The sequence below is a fragment of the Maylandia zebra genome, linkage group LG7 (assembly GCF_041146795.1).
Source record: "Maylandia zebra isolate NMK-2024a linkage group LG7, Mzebra_GT3a, whole genome shotgun sequence".
Classification (NCBI taxonomy): domain Eukaryota; kingdom Metazoa; phylum Chordata; class Actinopteri; order Cichliformes; family Cichlidae; genus Maylandia; species Maylandia zebra.
Genome location: NC_135173.1, coordinates 28,924,245 through 28,942,697, shown reverse-complemented (window position 1 = coordinate 28,942,697; position 18,453 = coordinate 28,924,245). Strand labels below are relative to the sequence as shown.

The following is an 18,453-nucleotide window of genomic DNA, read 5'->3' as shown; positions in this document are numbered from 1 at the left end:
CAAGCATGGTGGAGATCTGAGTCATTTCCAGACAGACCAGAAAGGGTTTTTTTTTAAAAATCTAAGGATTAATTTCTTTTTTGTAATAAAATCCTCAGTAATGCCTAACAACTAAAAACTCACAAAACATTTATCGCTCACATAAAAATCAATAAGACAAGCAGACGATAGGACACACATTCTCCAGGTCACTAATATCGTGATAATTCTTAGCAAAATTCATGGTTTTGTTTATATTATGTTCTCATTTGAACTGTATTAAATTAAAAAAAAATCGTAAAATATTTTCAAAATAAATCTGTCACCGATTAATCAAAAGAAGTACCATTAAATCAGCAAGACTTTGACTTTCATTTTATTGGCATTCTGTTCAGAAATTGGTAAAGACAAATACTTTCTCCTGTAACTGTTTGAGGAGAATAAAATAAAACAAGTAGAACAGGTTTGGAGTTCTACTTCTAAAGTTCTAAAGTTATTATTTTAAAAAATACATTTATTTGCGCAGTATGAAATAAAGTTAAGAGAAATTAATATTTCATGAACAAAATGTAAGAACTGAATTAACAGGGGAAAAAAATAACACCGCGAAAATCCAGGGTAGGTTGGCAGAATAACCTACTCCTTATGATGACACTCATAATTATTTATAAAAGTATTGTTTATTAGTTCAGTTCAAAATATGAAGTGGTGAAAAGTCAGTTTACACAGAAGCAGCGTCTATGCGGCGCTAACACGACAGTGGTTTATTAGAGGCTCTGGCATAAGAAGCCTTTATGGGCAAAAAAATCAATGAAACAACAACAATTTATAATAATTGTTATTAATATTGCTATTAATAGTATGGCTAATTATTTAGACGTAAATGTAATTAGCTGACAGACATCACAATATTTTGAAGTGATTTAACGTGTTGCTTAATGAAAACGATAATAAAAATAGGAATAAAAATGATAATAACTCTCAGAACGTGACTTATAATATAATTAATAAGTCTTGCGGTGTTTCTAGCAAAAAGAAGCAAAAAGGAAAACTTGGCTAAATAGAGTAAAACTGCCGCTGTGATCTTTCAGTATATAACAAGAGACGTGGCCTGACGCTCAGATATGAAGATCTTAGTAATTAATGTAAGTATAACTGTGTGTGTGTGTGTGTGTGTGTGTGTGTGTGTGTGTGTGTGTGTGTGTGTGTGTGTGTGTGTGTGTGTAAATATTTTTAGAATATTTAGTGTGTGTGTGTGTGGGGGGGGGGGGGGTGTGGGGGGGGGGGGGGGTGACGCACACCCAACATTATACGCTTATAGTACTACTACTACTATTATTATTATAACTTCAATTAAAAATGATAAGTTGTCTAATACTTCTATGGCATAAAAGCAACGAAACTCGGCTGGACAGATTAAAACTGGTGCTGTAAGGCTTTAGTAGATAAGTGAGGAGAGACGTGGCCTCACGTTAACACTGCAATGTCTCTTGCTTTAATAATGGGCGCATAATTTATTTTATCACACTTTTATTACGTGTAAACGAATACTTGATTTGTTGAGCCTCTGTGACCCCTGACTCATTAAAAACCATCGTCCAAGAACACACAAACATTCAACTTCCATCTAATTCCCTCATTATTTAAAACAGTTTGACTTCAAAACAAAACATTATTACATTAAGCCAACTGAGAGACACTGAAGAAGAAAAAGAAATGCGTGTACTATACTAATAGTCAACCAACACAAATACCTTGTTAACCTTTTCTTTTCTGATGTGACTGTGTTCACTCTAATTTCTGCTGTCGCTCCCTGGGCCCTCGACGGTCACTTTTATTTCTCTTCATCTTTTGTTCAAACCCTTGAAGGACAAATTCAGCTCAGTCCACTCCGAACCTGCCCATTCACTCTCTGCCTCCATCACTGACAGGATGGAGCTATTGTTGTGGGTTCGTGCGCCATTGGTTTCATTCATTCATCTTGTGGAATTTGCGCTTCAGCCCACCGGCTCTGTGCTTTGTGGATAAAAGAGTTGCTTGTATTCGTGTGACTGGAAAAAAGGATAAGACTCGATAGGGGAGAGTGAGCATTTTCACTGCAGATTTCTGTCCATCTCTTTGTCTCGAGTAGTCGCTTTTTTCCAAACCGCTTTTTAAGATTTAAAAATCTGGTGCGTAAAAGAAAAAAAAGGGCGCTTTGAGTTAAAGTTGTTGATTTCTAAACCCATCCAGACTGACATCAATGACATCAAATCCATTTTCTGCTCAATATCTCGATCTGTTTTCTGTTTTGAATTCAACTACATGACATGTCCCTGTCTTCTTTGAACCGTGCGTAAAAGGGCTGGGTTTTGAGAGCCAAAGACGTGTCCAAATCTGATCTAAAACACTGACAGTTCCTGACCCTGCAGCCGCTGCGCGTCTGGCTCATCACGATTTAAAAAAAAAAGATGTCACGTAAAACCACAAGGGGACCTAGGATTCACCAAGTACCTTTCAGTTGAGCAGGAGTCCTGCCAAGTAAAGAACACTTTCCTCCTCCTCTTCCAGCGGCGACAAACGCAGAGAATCGACAGAGGAGAATTGAGCAAATTATCTACTTTTCCACTCTCCTTCTTGGACGGTAACGATCGGCAAGGTCTCGGCTCTTGCCCCATCGATATCGAACGAGCCTCGGGCGCCCTGATTGTTGTCAACAACCAGGAAAGCAGGGCCTGTGTTTTGGTGGGGGTGGGGTTGGGGGATCCCTGGCGGATGATGTCCTTTTCTGCGTGCCGGTGAGGAGCAGCGCCGATCTCATCTTCTTTCCAGCAGCTTTAGTTGTTGTTGTCGCAACCCGGTTGATGCGGAGGTGATGGACGGTCCTCTCCGCCGCCCAGCAGGGATCCTTGGCTCCCCCACGGCTTCAGGGAGCCAACCTGCGGGCTCAGAAATGCTCACCTCCGGCGGCAGCAGCAAGCCTCTCGCTTTCTCCATCGACCGGATTATGGCCAGGACACCCGAGCCCAAGTCAATACCGCTCCCCAACTGGTTTCAGTCCGCTCCAGTGGGGAAACCCGAAGCATATCCGTCCTCGCTGCATTGCATGATCCCGCTGGTACCGCTCGGCTATGAGCCGGGACACCGGCTCAGTATCACAGGGCTGGATCCGGGCCACTTAGACGCGTCTTCTCTCCCGGCTCCCGCAGAATTTTTGGGGTTTGGGCTAAACTATAAAAATCAACAAGAAGACACTGCTGTCAGCCAAACCACCGGGCAGTACAAACTCTTCAGACCCAGGGTGGTAAACCAGTCCTCTTTTCCCACGATGGGCACTGTTTGCTACCTGAATTGCAGCGGGGATTCCGGAGCGTGTCCACCGCCGGCTGGCCTGGTGAACCTGCACCCTATGGCCTCGTACCTGTTCACTGCCCGACATAAAGCCTTCATGGCAGAGAAGAGCAAGACCGGCATGCAACAGGCCGCGGAGCGGTACGCGGGTTCCGGCGTGCAGGCCTTCAAGGATCTATCTCCGAACCAGATTCACTACATAAAGCAGAGGGACCAGATCCTGAGTGACAAGATTTTCAAGGGCTCCGCGACAGCTGCAGCGGCAAGCGCCAGGCTCAGCGGCTCCTGTCCCGGTAGCAAGCCCAAAGTTTTTACCTGTGAGGTCTGCGGTAAGGTGAGCGTCAGCGCGGATTATTGAATTTATTTACTCTTTATCCACAGAAGGAAACTGAAAATGGATTTATTTTCAGAATTGATGTTAGTTATCTCTCACCCTCTTTTTTTTTAATGAAAAAATTCGGAGGTTTTGAAGATATTTTAAACAAGTAATCTAGTGTAAGTTAAATGTTGGATTTGATTAGTTATTAGTGTTTAACTTAAAAATACTCGATCCTTTTACATAAGGTTAAGTTTTGTTTAATGGATGTGTTTAGGGTTAGATAAATAATATAGTGTCCGATACACTCGGTCACTCTATACGATCTAAACAACCTTAAAAAAATAACTCTGACTAAAAAAGTATTCGACATATGTATGCATTAAAATAAAAATGCATACATATGTCGAATAGAATTTTTAGAGTGTGCAGACCCGGCATTTAGTTCGCAAAATTAATAAACGGAGTCCCGGAATGGAAGCGCAGAGTACATAAATAATGGAAAAAACGGAGGTTTGCTGTGGTTATTTGAAATAACAGATGGAATTTATCGAATTTAACATTTATAATTTCTCTAAAACTCATTTTAAAAGGACCAAATTACCGTAATGCCTACTTGGTGGGTTGTTTAGGAATTTAAATTTTGGCTCATGCTGCGCATCTTTAGAGATTTGTTATTGTGTTACAATGAACCCATTCCGTGTATTCCAAGTCCAATAAATTACCCCCCAACAGATTACACATAATTAGACTTAATCTAATAATTACAGGCACCCATTCTTCTTCTTTTTTTTCCACATAATTAACCTTTAACTGAGCAATGTAGTCGGCTGACATTTTATTATTTTATTATTATTATTAAAATAATAATGATTATATTTTTCTTGTTGACAAGGTGTTGCTTTTTGTTTATTTATTTGTTTTGTCTCGGGTTTCCCCCCCCCTCCTGTTCAGGTCTTTAACGCGCACTACAACCTGACCCGCCACATGCCCGTACACACAGGCGCTCGACCATTCGTGTGCAAAGTTTGCGGGAAGGGATTCCGACAGGCCAGCACGCTGTGCCGGCACAAAATCATCCACACTCAGGTAGGATGAGTTCAGTCATTCATCTCGGGGTTTTTTTTTTTAACGTTTTTTGTTTTGTTTTTTAATGATGGTTTTAAATGTTATGTTTGATTATCATTTCGCTGATCTCTGTAAGTTTTAAAATGTTATATTCTCTGTTTTATTTACCGTTTAAATGTCAACCAAAGGTCGCGATAAAGTCGGTCACTCTTTATTATTCTGTTTATTGATTTATTTTTCTTTAATATGTTTCACCTCTGAATCGTACGCAGACATTTAATCACACTGAAGTACGATCATTAATTTATTTAAGTAACTACCAGTTCGATTGTTTTCAGTCATGATGATTGATATGATTTAATATGCGTTTGGTGGGCGTGGCTTCAGCGTGGCGTTCGGATTGCAGGTTTAGACTCAAAAATCGATTTCTGTTTTATTTACCCCTGTGAGGTGTCACTTTCACAGAGGAAATTAATTACGCGCTAATTATGTTTGTTTCGCTTAAAATATAAATTAAGCATAAAAAGTATTCATCTTTATGCGCTGTTATATTAATGAATTTGATTCTACACATTATATACATTATCTGTGAAAGTATAAGGTCCTTGTGCATCTCTGCAAGATTATTTTGTATTTTTTGGTGCTATTTTTTATTTATGGCACATTTTCCACTGAGTTACTTATTTCCCCCCTGTAATTTTTTTTACAGGAAAAGCCTCACAAGTGTAACCAGTGCGGAAAAGCCTTTAACAGGAGTTCAACCCTCAACACGCACACACGCATCCATGCAGGATACAAACCATTCGTGTGCGAGTTCTGTGGGAAGGGATTTCACCAAAAAGGTGAGACGGTAAAAAAAAAGAAAATGGATCAGTATTTTCTTATTTGTTTTTTCTCCTTTTTCAAGGATTAGATTTAATATATCAACCAAAACATCTTGATTAGAAATTTTATTCCAAGAATCCGTTACATTTTAGAGCGGTGTTAAATCCTAAAAAGCAAAAGATCCCGAGAGAAGAGCCACATCCTCACTATACAGCTGGACTGAACTTACAGGTCAAACAACACAGAGCGAAAACACGATAAATTCATTGGCATAAAGAGGGAAAAAACAACAAAAACAAAAGGTGATGATATGTAACAGAAGTGGGTGCGATGGACAAATACAGCGGGTCTGAGGCTAAATCCGTTTAAAGTTCCCGTGAAGACAGTTCGCTACAGACTCCACACTGTTTATTATATATAATTATTATATATTAATGTAAATCGAACATAATTCAGCATATTCAAGACATGCGAGTTTAACAGACACAAAAATAATACAGATGCTTGTCCAGCAGCACTATTTTGTTTTCTTCTTTTTTGTTTGTTTGTTTTGTTAAAATATGTTATGGAAACATAAATGTTTCATTGTAACTGCCTGTAGCAGAGCTGTTACATGTTGTAAGGCCAAATATTTGGTGCTATTTCAAACCTTCAAACCATGTGGGGCATCTCTGCCAGACACATAGCAGTCGCCCAAAGCCCATTAGAGTGGTAGTTGATGATTGTGTTGTATTTATGTATTCATAACAATTACCAAAGTTTACTTTCTTGAAATTAGCCGGACTTGTAATTTTAGAAAAGGTTAGTCTGCTATGACGGCTAAAACAAACAGTTAAATCTGAAGAGGAATCGCTCCCTGGATTCATCCTGAGCTGTTATGAAGTGGTGAAAAATCTTCTATAGAAACGCACATTCTTAGTTGTGACATTATATTTGTCTACATGCTTACAGTTTTACTGTGCTGTACTGATGTATTCCCTTCAAACTGTTGTATTGCTACTGCTTTACATCTACTAATACATCAGCTCTAATACATCCAATACATCGCCTCATGAAACACACAGAAAACTTTTACGACTAAATGCTTTAAGTAATTTGAGTACATGTAAATTAGATTTTCATTTAAATAAAATGTTGTTACATAGGTACTGTGTAAAATGTTAAATGGAATATGGTCAAATAAAATTTACTTAATTTGTATACATTTAGTTTATACCAGCCAGTGATTAATTCTTTAAATAAAGAAACCTTTGATTTTTTTTTTAAGTGTACATTTTCCTTTTTTTATGTTGTTAGAAATGCGGTAATACTTGTACTTTATTTCAGGTTTTATTTAATATTAAGGTAATGCCGGTGATTGTGGTGATGAATTGCTCTGAAAACACTCCTCTGGTTCATATTAACAGGAGGAAAACATATGTTTCTTTTTTGGTTATTTTAAATATCACAGAATTCAGTAGGGTTTCAGCAATAATGCCAAATACTGGATGGATTTTGCTTCTCAAATGTGAACATGTGATCCTTATTTTAGTTGTTAATGTGAGTAAAACTGTATTTTTCACAAACGAAAAACACATATATGTGGCATGATTTCTAATTCTCAGAACAACAAAACAAAACAAAATAAGCAACATAAATAAATAAATTAAAAATAAATATTATAAGGAAAAATATTTGCTGGGCTTTTTCCCCACATGCTATGGACTCATACAGTAATGTATTCATCACTGATAAAAGGTATCCTGATAATTGATAAAATGTTAGTAGTTATTCCCTTCTGCCGGTGATAAAAATTGAAATACTAATAATAACATCAATAATAATATTTACTAATAATTGAACAAAGTGCACAAATTCTTAAAATATGTGTACGAGTGACTGATTTACATCAGTATGTTATAATTTATTTTTACTTATGCAATTAGTTTATGTAATAAGTTGCAATTTTTACCATAACCATCGATCCAATTTCTGTAGAGGATCATTAAAAACAAATTATGAATCAATATATGAACATTATTAATTATTATTTCATTTTAACCTAAATGTAATGTTAATTAGTTTAAAAAGTAAAACCATTTTAACCATCAATTACCAATTTAATAACTTTTGTACTGTAAAGTATAATTGCTTGTTTTTTGTGTTTTGTTTTTTTTTGTTTTGGTCCCATTTCACTTCCTCACAGTCAGATTATGTGATGCTGATACCACTGAGCAAATATACTCTTGGAAATTCTTTGGAATTGTAAGGAGATTCCATGTCTTGATGTCTTGTTAAGTTTCACCCTTTTGCCTCAACACAGGAAACTACAAAAACCACAAGCTGACACACAGTGGCGAGAAGCAGTTCAAGTGCTCCATCTGCAGCAAGGCATTTCATCAGGTGTACAACCTCACCTTCCACATGCACACCCACAACGATAAGAAACCCTTCACCTGCCCAACCTGTGGCAAGGGCTTCTGCAGGAACTTTGACCTGAAGAAACACGTCAGAAAGCTACATGACCCAGCCGGCGCACAGTCTCCCCCACAGATGTAAAAACCTGAACACTGACTCTGAAGCCCCAGCACACCAAAATGCATAGTCAACAATTACATTTCAGCCAAGCTACATGTAAAATAAGCTACACTTTGGTCCTTAGACTTAAGAAGCCCTGTAGGTGGTAAGGGGAAGGTTTTTCATAAATCAGCCATATGCATGTGTTTAGAATTTGTGCACTTTTTTCATCCAAATTAATGCACCAGTTTATCAGTAAGTGAGACTGGAAAGTAACTAAAATACATTTTTATCATGGTTTTTGCTCCTTCTGTTCTCAAATTACAGATGCTTAAGAGTAAATGTCTTTAAATAATTTCCTTACCAATATTAACTAATTGGCTCATTTACTGAAGAAGTTAAATAATTTGAGGGTTCTTTTGTAACCTTAAATTATTATTTAAAAAAATATATAACTCAATCATATGATTTCTCTCACAAGCAGCAATGAAGCTCCCTGAATCCTTAAAACTGTGACTATGACTATGTTCTTTATGTGTTTCTGACTATGATCAAAGTTTTTAACTGACATCATGTCCTGTGTGTTGTTTCTTGTAATTCTACATGATTTAATGATGTGATATGGGGAGGAGTTACTTATGATTTGTAGAAATCATCATAGATGTCTTCCAAAATCCCCCTCCCCCACCCCCACCAGAGAAATCATAACAACAGATGATAAAGTTGTAAAACTAAAGCCAGGCATTTCAGACATGATTTTATTCAAAGTTACAGGTGTTCTAACAAATTTAACAAGAAGACTTTGCCATCTTTAACTGAAGGCTAAAAACAACAACAACTGGATCACATTCAAATTTAATTTATGTAGTATTTTTCTATTACAATCATATCCTGGCATATAATGGCTACAGATTCCCCTGTAACAGTTGGCCTAGTGTCATGTGATTAAGAGCAGTTTCATTTTGCGTAAAATTGCTAAATAGCACAACTTTTTCACAAAACCCAGTGACTTAAAAGATCAATGCGTCTGCATACCTCCACCCACAACATGCCTAAACTGAGTTATGTTATCCAGAGGATTTCCTGGATCTGCATAAGTTTCTAATCATTTTTAGATTACATCAAGATGATTTCTCTCAGTTTTTCTTATTTCAATTTGATGTGTATTTGTGAAGATATGTTGCAACGCACAATGCTGTCCATCCAAAAATCATTCCAACTATTCCTGAATCTGGACTCACTTCTGCTCGCAAATTCTTCGTTAAATATCCCAACAAAGAGGCAAAATAAATCAATGACTAAATAAATAAATAATAAGGCAAAAGTCTAAAATGAGATTATCCCTCCTTCTGATGGCATCACTGTGACATATTCACAAAATAATCAATATTATCTATAATTGTTTTTGCAGTCTGAGGAGGGATAGCCATGGAAAAAACCCAACAACTTTTAATTATAACATTTGTTAGTGTCCCATTAAATCTTTAACAACAGAATTCTTTTGATTGGCACACATGATAGCCAATCATGTTGTTTACTTATGTACTGGGTTGAACTTTGGTTAACTGAAGAGAAGTAGGCAGTAATGCCAGGTGAAACAACACACTGATGCATGTTGTTAGTACGTGTAAAATGTAAAAGAGCTGAATTTGTGTATGCAGATCTATTTAAATTGTCTTTAACCTGACAGCTTCCTGGTACAAAATCTGTGCCCGTGTGATGGAAGAGCGGAAAATGTTTATTCTGTCTTGCTCACTTAACTCAAGGAAATAGCGCATTACCAGTAGTGAGAGTGCGCCTGAGCTGGTTGAGCACTCAAAATGCTTTCTGCTACAAGTCTCATTCACCAAATTACACACACATTCATGCAGCACTTTGTTTAACATTTACACACAGTCACACTCCAATGGATGCATCAGGAGCAACATGAGGAGTTCAGTTTCTTGGTCAAGGATACTTTGATTAAATTACTGGAGGAGCCAAGGATTGAGCCACTTACCTACTGATCAGTAAACAATCCCTTCTATGACCTGTTGTTGTGTCTACGACCACAACAACAGACAGGAAGTACATTTTTGCACAAAATCTTTGAATTTAAATAGGATTTTGTCACACATGATTAAATTTCCCTAAATACCCCTTTTACACTTAGCATACCTGACAGAGTCATTTTTTAAACATCCAGTCACAAAAATGTTATTTGCGTTTTCATTTGTGATCCAGGAAAAACAAAAAAGGAAAACTCTCTCCTTGAACACTCCAACACAAACCATGACTATGAACTTGAACGTCAAGGAAGAAAGAAAGAAAGAAAGTGTGTGTGGGGGACTCCTAACCCCTTTAAAGCCCCATAGTGGCCCCTTGATACCTGGTCCTGACATGCTCCATGTCTCTCTTAGCTTGCTGGTCTGAGGTTACTCTGAGGGGAAACTTAACTTTCATATCCTCGAATTACTAGTCACTTGTTTTGTTATAATGATGGATAATTATTCCATCATTAGTCATCAGTATTATTTTTCAGCCAGAACTCAGGATGTGAGATTACTAGACTAGACAAGTGACAGCAGTGAAACAGTGCAGACTCATGTTCAATAAGATTTAATAGTAAAAAGTAAATCTAGTTACATCTATATTTTTCTTAATATCAGCTAATTCCCTCAAAGTATAAATACCAAGGAACCAAGTATGTGTTTGGTGTATTTCCACCACAGGAAATAGTCTCAAACAGGTGCACTTTTTACTCCTGCATTGCCTAAAAAAATTGCGTTGCCTAATTGTTTCAGGCACCGCTTTTGATGAAACCAGTAGCTTTTGTTTTTGTTTTTGTTGGTTTTTGTTGGGGGTTTTTTTTTTGGGGGGGGGGGGGGGGGGGCAGACCAATTGCAAACAAAATAATACAGTAAGGCATCGTATTTAAACATGTTTCTTCCATAAATTCACATTGTTCGTCCAAACACATTTGACTAGTGTTTCATTAAAAACACATCCACCAAAAAATAAAACGTAACAATCAAAATTCATAGTTTAAGAAAGAAAGAATTTAGAGACTATTTCAGTGTCCAAATCTGTAAAGGTTAACTTATTAGCTTATTTTTCACTCCCTTTATTCATAGCATATCAGACATTTGTCACCGTGAATGCTGTTTTCTCGCTCATAATCATGTGATCCAAATGTGACACTGATTTCATGACAAAAGGGGATTGTCCAAAACTGTTCTTCTCTGTACTCCAGCAGGTTTCAGAGTTTGTAGTTGCTTAAATTTGTGACTTTAATTACATTTTTATAGATTTGGTGGGTGTTTATATCAGTAATAACATCGTTTTGCTCACCGCCTTAGTACCTGAACTCTGGGAATGTTCCAAGGAACAAAATCTTCCTTAAGATTTTCTGCATATTTAATATTGGCTGAAGCAGTGTTTGATTTTGCAAGATAGTTAGCCCTCCCAAAAAGCTGCTGTTTCAAATTCACGCTGGATATTCATGCTTCAACCAGCCTGTTTCCAGGAACGTACTTCTAGGATCGACTTGCAGGTTCTTTTCATTGTGAGATGAGGTGCACCAAAACAATATAAATTATTAAGAACACTCTTTGTGAAAGGCTCTAGGAGGCCAAAACAGCAAGAACAATAGAGGGACATAGTTTGTAATTATTTCCAGAGTTTAGTTTACCCACCCACAGCAACTTATAAGGGTCACTCATAAATACCTATCCTAGAGGTATTTTTTCCTCAATTGAACATGCCTTAAAAACAGAGGGTCTATCAAAGAGCATTCTGGGGTCCAATTCTGCAATGAAAAAACAGACCAACGAACATCTTTTAAAAATGGGCATTGCAATCAACCAATTAACCAACTTTAAAGCTGTAAATTCTACCCTTAAAGGTATGTAAACTTTCACAAAGTGCTACCTTCCCTTAGAGAGCAGCTGATTCCTCTGATAGAGACACAAATGAAAGAATCTTCTCAAAAGTTTCTTGGGAGTTTTAGTCGTGAAATTGTTATTTTAAGATAACTTCCTACTATACCATCTGTAGATGTGTGCACCCAGTTTTCCTGTGCAGTAAGGAAGTATTTCGGACATTTTCCGTATTAATAAAATACTTTATTTCACCAACTCTACAGATTTAAGCAAATAAATGGGTGATTACAGTGTTATTAATATTGATAAAACGGATGAAGAAAAAATGTAGTTAAAAATGACTGTAATTCTGTTGCTGTTCATGTCAGCTGAATGTGGATCCCACTGAATCAAAGCTGAAAACTGAAAGCTAACCTGGTTTATATCAAAATTATTCCCCAATTTTAACAACATATTCTACAGAAAAGCCCAGATTTTTATATCTAAAACGTTTATATGATTATATGAAGTGGAGTGATAGCATGGCTGGTGTTTCCTATTCCTAATAAGAGATCCTTGTAAAAAAAAAAACAGAAAAAAAAAGAAAAGAAAAAACAGAATGCAACGAGATAATGTCTTGAAGAAAACCCACAGAAAAGGATATAATGTAGCTAAAATATGAAATTTCTGTTTCATGAATTAATGTAAGCAAGGGTACAGTTTCTATATCATGTCTGATGCTTTCATTTTTTCCTTACTTACTAAATTTAGCCATTGTACCTTGTTGCATTTTACTTCATTATTACAGCATTTTTTTTCTCTGTCAGTCACAAAAACTTTCGAAATCTGGGTTCTCAGTGGTTCCATACATTTTTTTTTAAAGATTTGCATTTAAATATTTGTGTGTACAAAACCTAATCTGCTAGGACACACAGCTCTAACGTCCTATGAAAGAACCCCCACCACCCACAACAAAAATAAATAAGTAAATACAATACATTTCTTATTTACCTCTGCATCTCTGGTCCTGAGTCCTGAGAACAAGTTGAAACCTTCCTTTCTTTAGTTTGTTTCTAAACTTGATTTCAATCTCAGGAGAATTGTAAAAATAATAATAATAAAATAGTATTTTATGATATTTATTTTAAAGTGTGTTATATTCTAAAGAGAATAGCTGAACTGAAGACTACGTTATATGAAGAAGGGTTTCTTGTCAAAGTAATTTTTTGTCCTGCTGCTAAACGAAAAAGCATAATAAATGAAAATCAACTGTGTGTGCTCATTGATCTTTTTGAGTTAATTTCAGTAATTACTTCCTCCAAACCATCAAAGTGTCTTTTACACCCCACCTCAAGACTTCTCAAAGAAATAGTACCATAATTAATGCTTCACTTTTATATATGATCAAACTATCTCTATTAATCGGCTACATGCCACAGGACTTGGCTGGGACTAGGCTAGCAGTACTTAAACCATTACAGGGAGTGCAGAATTATTAGGCAAATGAGTATTTTGTCCACATCATCCTCTTCATGCATGTTGTCTTACTCCAAGCTGTATAGGCTCGAAAGCCTACTACCAATTAAGCATATTAGGTGATGTGCATCTCTGTAATGAGAAGGTGTGGTCTAATGACATCAACACCCTATATCAGGTGTGCATAATTATTAGGCAACGTCCTTTCCTTTGGCAAAATGGGTCAAAAGAAGGACTTGACAGGCTCAGAAAAGTCAAAAATAGTGAGATATCTTGCAGAGGGATGCAGCAGTCTCAAAATTGCAAAGCTTCTGAAGCGTGATCATCGAACAATCAAGCGTTTCATTCAAAATAGTCAACAGGGTCGCAAGAAGCGTGTGGAAAAACCAAGGCGCAAAATAACTGCCCATGAACTGAGAAAAGTCAAGCGTGCAGCTGCCAAGATGCCACTTGCCACCAGTTTGGCCATATTTCAGAGCTGCAACATCACTGGAGTGCCCAAAAGCACAAGCTGTGCAATACTCAGAGACATGGCCAAGGTAAGAAAGGCTGAAAGACGACCACCACTGAACAAGACACACAAGCTGAAACGTCAAGACTGGGCCAAGAAATATCTCAAGACTGGTTTTTCTAAGGTTTTATGGACTGATGAAATGAGAGTGAGTCTTGATGGGCCAGATGGATGGGCCCGTGGCTGGATTGGTAAAGGGCAGAGAGCTCCAGTCCGACTCAGACGCCAGCAAGGTGGAGGTGGAGTACTGGTTTGGGCTGGTATCATCAAAGATGAGCTTGTGGGGCCTTTTCGGGTTGAGGATGGAGTCAAGCTCAACTTCCAGTCCTACTGCCAGTTTCTGGAAGACACCTTCTTCAAGCAGTGGTACAGGAAGAAGTCTGCATCCTTCAAGAAAAACATGATTTTCATGCAGGACAATGCTCCATCACACGCGTCCAAGTACTCCACAGCGTGGCTGGCAAGAAAGGGTATAAAAGAAGAAAAACTAATGACATGGCCTCCTTGTTCACCTGATCTGATGTTATATTGAGATGAGATGTTATATTGGTTTCACTGGTAAAAATAAATAATTGAAATGGGTATATATTTGTTTTTTGTTAAGTTGCCTAATAATTATGCACAGTAATAGTCACCTGCACACACAGATATCCCCCTAAAATAGCTAAAACTAAAAACAAACTAAAAACTACTTCCAAAAACATTCAGCTTTGATATTAATGAGTTTTTTGGGTTCATTGAGAACATGGTTGTTGTTCAATAATAAAATTATTCCTCAAAAATACAACTTGCCTAATAATTCTGCACTCCCTGTATTTAACAGCCATCATTGGATCCATTTGTCTCGGGTAATTATTGGCCAATTCTTTCATTTGCACAACATCTGTACAATTAGAAACATTCTGTCCCAGAGTGATGCTGACAAACCTAAAAAGTCCTTTTCACAAACTAAGGTTAATTATGGAGTTCCACAAAGTTTTATGCTTGGACCATGTTTACATTATACTGTCAAGGTCAGTGGTTAGTGTGCAAATGTTGGACCCAAAAGTAGAATCAATATACAGCTTTTGTCATGGTCCCAGGTTTCTTCAGTGTTGTTTGTTGTTGTTTTTCCTTCGCTCCTCATCGCCAGGGCGGACTCTGGCTTTGGTCCCCGGCTCAGTACTCACCTGTGCAGCTCTACTCACCTGCCATCCATCGCCGATGAGTACTCCTGCAGTACTTAAGGCCTCAGCGGAGTCTGACTCTTTGCTGGATCATTGTGCAAGCCTCCGTCAGTGTAACACAGCTCACCTAGTGATTTCCTCGTGTTTTCCTAGTGCTCCTTGTTAACGTCAGCTTCTCTCCTTGTGGAATGACTTCCCTGGACCCTGGCCTGTTTCCCTTGCTTGTGGATACTGAGTGGATGAGCGTGAGTGTGAGTGAGCTTGGACTGGATTGGATTGCGGATAATAGTGATTCACTGGCTGTGTGAAGAGGAGTTTGGACCTTCCCTACCCTGGACCTTTTCCTGGCTGCCCTGGACCCCATTTTCCCGCCAGCATTCTATATATGTATATATTTCACTTGTGTAAATAAACTACCTTTTTGACTTTCAACCAGAGTGAGTCCTGCATTTGAGTCCTGCACCCGTAACCTTGACAGCTATTCAATTTTAGACAAAACTTTATTTAATACAGGAATCGCTAAGGTCAAAGCATGATTGTTGGGTTTTCTCTGAATCTATTATTGTATGATCTACTGTACAATATAACTGTTGTTGTGATTTGGTGCTATATAAATAAAATTGAATTGAAAAAAAAATTAATTGAAAAGCATGATGGAGAGAGAACTTTGCAGGAACAGGAGGCACTTGAACAGCAGGAGAAGACGTGTTATTCACAGAGCTTAGGTTGAAGGTGAGTAAGATTGCTATGGTAAGTATAGGAGGTCTACAGGAAGAAGCAAGACTAAAGGGAGGGGTGGATCTCCATGTCAGTGACTGAGTGATGGAACTAGTAGAATAGAATGTCCAACCTTTTTCTTTCCTCGTCCAGAGCGGAGGTACGTTGTGGCGATCAGGAGTGCAGGCAGGTGAGATTTAGAGTGAGAGTGAATACACCAGAATGCCAAAACACACTGGATCATGAGATGCTACCCTTAGGCAGTATTATCAGAAGGCATAGCATACATTTCCACTGCTATGCAGATGACACCCAACTTCATCGATCCATGAAGCCAGATAACACACACCAGTTAAACTGCAGGAATGTCTTTAAGACATAAAGCTCTAGACCATTACGGCTTTTGCTATACTGGTCCACATGATAGTCATATTTTTTTTAGATTTTTATTAGATTTTTTTTTATTTCAGTCATTAGAATCAGAACAGACAAGACTGGGGCATGGAAAAAAAGAAGTTGGGAAAGTTAAGAGAAAATAGAGAAGAGAGATAGGAGAGAGAGAAAAAACACTGAAAATCTTCTTCACCACCCACTGAAAAAAGAACAAGCAAAAAACATCAAGTAGCAGTAAATAATAAATATTAAATGTTACTGAGCAGCACACAGTATTAATGATACATGTTTAAAGGCACCAGCCAACCAAGATAGTGTGCATTTGAAATACCTGTTCGTACACCTTTGTACACTGCTACTGCCCTGCCACCCAAGACATGACTCAGTCATGGAGGAGACCTGGACTCCGCACAGTCAGAGGCCCCCCAGAGCATGAGAGCCCCAGGAGGACCACCATAGGGGCAATCATGACACCTGCCTAGAAAAGAGCTGAGGAGAGCCCTGGATGAGGGTTCCTCTGTGGCCACGGTGTAGAAGCCACAGGGGGCCTCAGCAGTGAGCAGGATCTACCGGAGCAGACAGGGTCCCAAGAACAGAGACCTGAGGGCCCCAAACCCCCAGCGGAGGCCCAACAGAGCCAGAGAGGCCAGGCCCCACCAAGCAGCTGCTGAGAGTGAGCTACTACACACCCGAGCACCCAGCCTCGCTCACAAAGAACCACCAATGCACTGGCAGGTGGGGGCACCAGCCACTGGCAGAAAGTGTGGTGGGTGGAAATAGGCCCCCACAGAACTGAGATGTTCTGACAGAGGTGGAGCCTAAAACCAGACCTGACACATAGACAAACAGGCACACACAGACCACCCGAGCCCCTCCAAACAACCCTCAATGTCTGCATGCGATTTAAAATTGAGATGTGGGTACTGGCACCAGAGGTGAGGCACAGACCAACCTCTGGCCCAGCCACCATCGAGGAGATGGTGCACCCCCCCCCGGAGAATCGGTGGGGGTGCAGGAGATGCCGTCAGTGAGTCAGGAACTGTTGCCAGGATGCTGAAGCTCCTAGTAGCCAGGAGAATGCAATCCACTTCTTCTGCGAGTGAGCGGTAATCGTTTGCGGCCAGCAGCAGGGAGTTGGTGAGGCCAGCTCTGCTGTCATCCGTTCCTAGCAAGGACAGCATGCTCTCCATGAGCTCAAGAGCGGTACCATCACCCAGACCGAAGAGAAAGAGGAGTTTCTCGGCCTGCTCTGCATTGGAGTGGGAGTAGCACTGCAGCAGTGCCTTGAGAGCGGTGTATTTCCCTTAGGTGGGGGGATCCTGGAGGATCACACGGCGGGTGGACAGCGGATCCAGCAAGGCCACCACATGATGGTATAAATGCAGAGTAGTAACGTAGTAACATAGTAACGTCATCATTTAAAGATTGGATAGCCCACCTGCTGTGAATGTTTTAATGCAGTACAGTTGTTATTATTATCATAGTTAAAATAAATAACATTCATATAAGACATCAAATTGAAGTGGTTTATCTATGGCGTATGTGAAAGAGAAGTCCCTGAAAGTGTTGTTTATTATTTCAGGGTCATATACTGTGTTCCCAGTTATGACTTTTTTCTTTATTTTTTTAACTTGTTATCTAGAAATCGACTGGGTTCGTTACCATGTTAAAGATTTTGCAAGTGCAGTCTTTGTACTAAGACTTTAGTTGTTTTTTTAAATAATCTCATTTAACTCTAGTTTTGTTTTATAAATTTTGTTCAGCATTTCCTGTTCCAGGGAGGACACATACGCTTTTTCTAATGATTTGATGATTTCTTCCAACTCCTGAATACATTTGATTTCTCTTTTCTTTTTATGTGATGAGAATGAAATTATTTTATCTCTCATCACAAAAAAGCAAAAAGAAACAATATAGGAAATAAAAAATCCATCAATCTTCTTCCGCTTAATCCGGGGCCGGGTCGCAGGGGCATCAGCCTAAGCAGAGAAGCCCAGACTTCCCTCTCCCCAGCCACCTCCTTTAGCTTGTCCGAGGGAACACCAAGGCGTTCCCAGGCCAGCCGAGAGATATAATCTCTCCAGTGTGTCCTGGTTCTGCCCTGGGGCCTCCTCCCTGTGGGACCTGCCCGGAACACCTCACCCAGGAGGCATCCTTGTCAGATGCCCGAACCACCTCAACTGGCTCCTTTCAATGTGGAGGAGCAGCGGCTCTACTCTGAGTCCTTCCCGGATGGCTGAACTTCTCACCCTATCTCTAAGGGAGAGACCAGCCACCATTCGGAGGAAGCTCATTTCCTGCCGCTTGTATCCGCGATCTCGTTCTTTCCGTCACTAC

General features: G+C 39.0%; 1 protein-coding gene across 1 annotated transcript; it reads left to right on the top strand.

Annotated features, from left to right (window-relative positions):
- Window positions 1–1,907: 1,907 nt before the first annotated feature.
- On the top strand, window positions 1,908–10,845 carry fezf1 (FEZ family zinc finger 1). Its single transcript, XM_004556194.2, has 4 exons — window positions 1,908–3,643; window positions 4,580–4,714; window positions 5,403–5,535; window positions 7,821–10,845. The coding sequence occupies exons 1-4, from the start codon at window positions 2,834–2,836 to the stop codon at window positions 8,054–8,056; spliced, it is 1,314 nt and encodes a 437-aa protein (XP_004556251.1). The 5' UTR covers window positions 1,908–2,833; the 3' UTR covers window positions 8,057–10,845.
- The last annotated feature ends 7,608 nt before the right edge of the window (window positions 10,846–18,453 follow it).